The sequence below is a fragment of the Lipotes vexillifer genome, unplaced genomic scaffold (genome assembly GCF_000442215.2).
Source record: "Lipotes vexillifer unplaced genomic scaffold, Lipotes_vexillifer_v1.1 scaffold342, whole genome shotgun sequence".
Lineage (NCBI taxonomy): Eukaryota > Metazoa > Chordata > Mammalia > Artiodactyla > Lipotidae > Lipotes > Lipotes vexillifer.
The window spans coordinates 252190-258354 of NW_006786802.1; the positions used below are offsets into that span (position 1 = coordinate 252190).

The 6165-nt window shown below is 53.1% G+C and overlaps 1 protein-coding gene across 1 annotated transcript in view; it reads right to left on the bottom strand.

The window, feature by feature from the left end:
* Positions 1–377: 377 nt before the first annotated feature.
* The window catches only part of AMFR (autocrine motility factor receptor), a 42264-nt gene continuing 36476 nt past the window's right edge, over positions 378–6165 (bottom strand). Inside the window, exons 12-14 of the mRNA XM_007459439.1 lie at positions 4687–4770; positions 1298–1482; positions 378–525 (exon numbers count right to left, since the gene is read on the bottom strand). Of these exons, the coding sequence (XP_007459501.1) occupies positions 378–525; positions 1298–1482; positions 4687–4770 (417 nt within the window). The remainder of the gene's footprint in view (positions 526–1297; positions 1483–4686; positions 4771–6165) is intronic.

Below are 6165 nucleotides of genomic sequence, written 5' to 3' on the forward strand. Positions count from 1 at the left end.
CCCCCCCCCCAGACCCCCCCACGCCCACTTTCTGCCACATTTGGAGCTAAAGACACCAGCATGTGTTATGACTTCTGCATAAAGCCGTCATGGAAGCGGCCCCCTTCAGGGTCTCTGGCTGCCCACTTCCTCTTGATCCTCCCCCACCCCTACGAAGTCCAGTCAACGCACAAGAGATCATGCTTAGAGTTAAAATGTGCAGTGTTTCTAAAGGGAAGAGAAATGTCACATAGAAAGTATTACAAAAAAGGATTAAATCTGTCAGCTGTCCACACACTATTAAGACCACGTGCTTTACACAGCGCAATGCAGTTGAGCCCACTCCTTCACTCAGCAGGCAGAGCTGGGGACAGGCCTCTTCGGCTCGGGAGGAGGCGCTAGGAGCTCTGCTGCTTCTGAAGTCTCCGCTCCGCGGCAGCAGCCAGCATCCTTCGACGCAGGGTCATGGGGTCAGAGGTCGTGCCTTCCGAGGGGAGGCAGCTGTCCGAGGCTGAGTCATCTTCAGAACTTCTGTTCAAGAAACGCCTACAAAAAACAAAGGACTTGAGTGAGGGATCAGAGAAGCTCTGGAACATGCACACACACAGAAACATACAATGTGCTTCTTTAATTCCCCCACTTTCCCGGCACCGTCATGAAGCTGTCACTCAGCACCACCCCATGAAAAAGACACCTGTCCCTGAACAGAGGGACAGAAGTTCTCCGCATCAGGCGGCCGCTCCACTTACACACACAGTGCGAAGTCCCCACTCACAAGGCCTGTGCTGGGCACGGAACCCACCCACGGGAACAGAACACCGGCCCCGTCCCCGAGAGTTTAAGTAACGAGCACCTGCACAGCGACAGAACATTCCCGCTCCGGCGACTCCCGCCTGGGGCTGGGGGTCGGCACTTCGAGGCTGGCTGCACGCAGAGTGGCCAAGACGGAGGACTCAAGAGCTGGACATCAGGCCAGTGTTAGCCTCTCTAGGCCTCAGTTTCTTCAGCTTTAAGTCTGTCTAATGGGTATAATTACCATGCTCCCTCTTAGAGTTAAGGGAATTAGAGTAATTAACATAAAGGGCCTAGAACACACTGGCACAGAAGTGCTAACCGTGTAAGGGTGGCGGAGAGCGTCCACAAGGAGACGCCAGCAGCACCTGCCGGAGGTTACTACCTGGGCCCAGTATTACCAGATCCTCAGGTTTTTCAACAGAGATTTGAAACCTGAAGTTTTAGCCGACAGGTGATAGGTTTTCAGCGTTGGCATCCATGACAAGGGCCTTCAGGCCTGGCGGGGAGTGCGGAAGCCGCTCACCTCCGCGCCTGCTGCAGGAGGTCATCCTTGCGCTGCACCAGCATGCGCTGTCTCTCGTCAGCGGACTTGGAGAAGCGGCTCCCCCGGGCCTCAAAGTCCTGCCCTTCACTGGGCTCCGCTTCCAGCTCGCCGAAGTCCAATGCCTCCTCCAGCCGAGGACTGAGGTCCAGAGGCACCCGCTCGGTCTGGACACGCAGGAAGCAAGGGACCACCGTGAGCACGGGCTGCCCTGCCAGGCAGATTCCCCATCTGACTGGTGCCCCAAATAATGCTCTCCTGGACCCCAAAGGAGGCAGGATGCCCGGCAGGGAACCGCAGGCACATGTGTAACGGCAGACATGGGCTCCTGAAGGGCAGGACCTGACTCACATGGCATGTTCAACGTTACGGAATAAGTGAATGATTACTAGTATGAAAACAGAAGCACCTCCAAACTGTACTCTCAGAAGATAACAAAGTTAACTGCTTATTTGCATTCTGGGAATTTTCTGTTCAATGCTACTTATTGCTCTAAAATTTAAACAAGTCTTATCACATATACTGCACAAATTTTATACCCTCACTTGACTCTGAGAACAGGTAGGCAGATAAAAAATGGTAAATTCTGGGCTTCCCTGGTGGTGCAGTGTTTGAGAGTCCGCCTGCCGATGCAGGGGATGTGGGTTCATGCCTTGGTCCGGGAGGATCCCACATGCCTCGGAGCGGCTGGGCCCATGAGCCATGGCCGCTGAGCCTGCGCGTCCGGAGCCTGTGCTCCTCAACGGGAGAGGCCACAACAGTGAGAGGCCCGCGTTCAGCAAAAAAAAAAGGTAAATTCTAAGTATCTTTGTTAAAACCGATATAATATCATGTGGTTCCTTGCATAGCAGGATATAATAATGGGACTGTCTCTGTTCTGGCTGCAGCTGTGAAGGCCAACACGATGCCCAGGAGCCCCCAAAGGCTCAGGCAGCTGTCCGGCCATCTACTGCTCATGCTCCCAGACTCAGGCCCAGACCCAGGCTGGCCAGCGTCAGCCCAGCACCCACCTCCAGGCAACAGCAGAGTTGAGGAGGAAGAGGCTGAGAGGCTATTTTTAAGAGTTCCTGGTGTGTGCGCTTTTCTCTCACCCACCCTCGCCACCTCTCCTTGCCCTCGGGCAAGCGAGTGAGGAACTTCAAGAGAACCATGTGGGGACTTTCCTGGTGGCGCAGTGGTTAAGAATCCGCCTGCCAATGCAGGGGACACGGGTTTGAGTCCTGGTCTGGGAACTAAGATCCCACATGCCACGGAGCAACTAAGCCCATGCACCACAACTACTGAGCCTGCGTGCCACAACTACTGAAGCCCATGTGCCTAGAGCCCATGCTCCGCAACAAGAGAAGCCACCGCAATGAGAAACCCGTGCACCGCAACCGCTCGCCGCAACTAGAGAACGCCCGCGCTCAGCAATGAAGACCCAATAGCCAAAAAATTTAAAAATTTATAAAATAATAATAATTTAAAAAAAGAGAACCATGTGGCCTGACTCATGTGCCCTAGAGTTTGGGGGACACACAGACTGGTGGTGACTAACACACACCTGAGAAATCTAAGAGGAAGAAACTGGCTTGTAGCAGATTTAAAAACGCTTCGCTGGGAGCCAGTTCAACTTCCACTGACTGTAAGGCACAGCTGTGTGTGTCCTGGGGGCGGGGACGTAGGTCCTGCGGGAGAACCAGCCTGAGGCTGTTGAAATTGACTTTGCCCAAGAGGACCACTGGGAGGGGTGAAGGGAACCCCATGAAGGAAGGAGTGGTCATAAATAGCCAGCCCAAGTTCAAACTAAGTATAGTCGAGGCTTCTGGTGCTAGACAGGACAGGGGGAGCTCTACAATAACAGCTGTAACACATATATATACAGATGTGCACATGCGTACACACACACACGCACGCGCGCGCGTGCGCTGGGGTCACATGGCCCATCTTAACCCTCTCTCCTCCTGAGTCCGACCCTAGAGGAAGTTAGAAGAGCTGGTGAGTGCAGGTGGAGGTGGAAGGAAGGGAATGGAAGGCCACCCTCAGGTCCCTGCCGGCCTCAAAGCCTGATTCACGTAGGCCTGAGCTTGGGCAGAGGGGAGACCCCGAATTAAGCAATGGGCAGATCTGATCTGATGACTGGGATAAACTGTTTATTAACTGTTATCCAAGAACTTTTTATTTCCTGAGAACGGCCAAAAGTGTTATATAGCAAGCTTCTTTGTGAAACAAGTGCTTTCCTTCCACTATGTTAAAAAAAATTCAGAAACCTTCATGCTCACTCTAAAAATAGAGATGGGGAATCAAGACAGAAATCGAACGTGCTGTACCCACAAGGCCCCCAAGCCAGCCTAGCATCCAAATCTGAGCTAAGCCAGCTACGAAAACTGGAAACACAATGAGCCCCTTCTGCAGAAGCCAGATGCCATTTTACAAATGCTGCACGACCCAATTACAGATTTGGATACGAAAATTTTAACTCAGCAACAGATCTGAAGAATTCTTAGGAGTTTTTACTGTTTCCTATTTGCAGGGAAAGGCACGTGAGGTGAAAGCAGCCTGCATGTCACTCGTCAGTGAAAGCAGCTGCTTCCAGCAGAGCCCTGACCAACGCTGGCAGAGAAGGCGGCGCCATCCTCAGGCCCCAGCTCCTGTGTGGGAAGCCCCACGTGTCACACCAACAAGGAAACACAAAAATAGGGCTGCCTGGGGCTTCTTCAGTCTCTTAAGAAAACTTCTGGAAAGCACGGTAATTGAATAAGCAAATGGGAATTCCAGAAAAGGGACACAAACCGGAACCCCAGGCTGCGTGGGGCAGAGCATGGGGTGGGGCTGAGGCACCTCTGCCCTGGAAGCCAGACCTGGGAGCCCCCTCTGGGTGCATGCAGCTACCCCGGGTCACCCAGCGTGGCTACCTAGGCAAACCTGGTTCCCAGGAGAACCACACTTCCCCCCACACCAGGGGTCTCGTTTTTGTGAAATGCATGAAGTCCCTGCAAATGCTGAGGTGGACAAGCGAGGCGTGGGGGGAGAATAAGCTGAGGATTTTGGCCCTAGAGAGCGGAGCCCAGTGCAGTCACCCCGGGTCCTGGGCCCAGCCTCACGCTGCCCTGCCTAGTGCCACCACTCAAGTCCACAGCGGCAGGGCCAGCCCGGCAGGGAATGACTCTTTTCTCCTCCAGGTCCTGAGGCCAGTCCCCAGGGAGGGGCTGCAGGCCATGCCCAGGCACAGCAAGGTCTGTTACCCTTGGACACTGAGACGACGCTGGCATATGGTCTCCTCCCTACTCTCGCCCTCAGCCGTACAAACGTCAGAGGCAGGGTGCAGACCCCCGCCAGGCCCCCCGCTGCTCCCCATCCCGGACGCACTCTCTCTAGTACGCAGGCCTTACCTGGGTGGAAGTTTCTCCGTCCTCCTGCTCGCCGTTTGGCCTCTCCACAGGACCATTCAATGCAGGCCTAATGCTCTCTGACCGCTGAAAAGAGAGACAGCAGCACCAACGGTGCAGAGCCGTTCTGAGCTCGGCGAACGGGTTTGGGGGGGGGTGGGAGCTGGAGCATGGGGGAGCTACGACCTCAACCGTCTGAGTTCAGCAAATCCCACAGCACCGAAGACATGAGAGTGCTACTGAGCTTAAAGACACAGCAAAGGAGCCTGAGGCCTAAATCTGAGTCATCAGTGGGCCCACGTTTAATTTCCCGTTCAGTAACAGTAACTGCACAACAATAACAAAACGACAACAGCAGTTAACACCGACAGGACACTTTGGAAAAGCACTGACACCATCATCGCATTCATCTCCTTAACATTCTGTGAACTAGGTACTGCTGTTCTCACTTTCATCCAGGCTGAGATCCCGGCCCACGCTGCAGACACCTCGGGGCCCTGCGCCTGTCCCTGAAGGTCTGCCCGCTGCGTGCTGGCTGCCCAGTTTCTGTATTGCATCACCCGAGGACACACTCTGGCTGTGTGAAGGAACCTGGCCCCCCCTGGAGGCAGCCCTCAACCAACAACTGATGGGAACTGGTGTATAAGCACCCCGGCTCCTCCCCCCTCAGGAGGAACAATGCATTCTACACTAGACCCCAGAGGCCTCCAGTGGGCTCAAGCTCTAGCTGCCCACGATGGAAACTGCTGGATAACAAACCCTTTATCCATTTCACAGCCCCACCTGCTGCCTGTGTTTCCTGGAATACTTCCCACGTGTCCTGGAACACCTCCCAAATTAACTACTGGCAACTGAATCCCTGTCTCAGGGTCTGCTCCTGGGGAAACCCAAAGTCACAGCCAGCTCAAACAGGTAAGGACCACTGAGCCACCTCTAATACCTCAGCCCCTTTGACTCCCAAGTTCAGGGTCATTCCCTCCTCCAAGATTCTCACGCTTGAAGATTTTACTAACAGATTTCCATGTTTTTGCATACCTAAGTTGAGTAATTTCTTGGTATATGATTCCCTAAATCACATATATCCTTTGGTCCTGCCAGAAAGCTTTCTTTAAAATGTCAATACTTTTGTACCCATCAAAGAGGTTACATGATGGGCCAGAAAATAGGATCTTTAAAAAAAAAAAAAAAAGTCAAAAATATAAGCCTCACAGATAGGAATTATACCCAGTGGAAAGCCATACCAATGTGCAAAGCCAGGGACAGAGGGTGATGCCTCCTATAGCCGGGGTTAGCAAACTATGGCCTGCGGGCCAAGCACTCCAACAGTTTCTGTAAACAAAGTTTTACTGGAACACAGTCATGCACATTCATTTACATATTGTCCATGGCTCCTTCAGTGCTACAGCAGGAACTGAGAAGTTACAACAGATAATGCATGGCTTGCAAGGCCTAAAGTATTTCAATCTGTCCTTTATAGGGAAA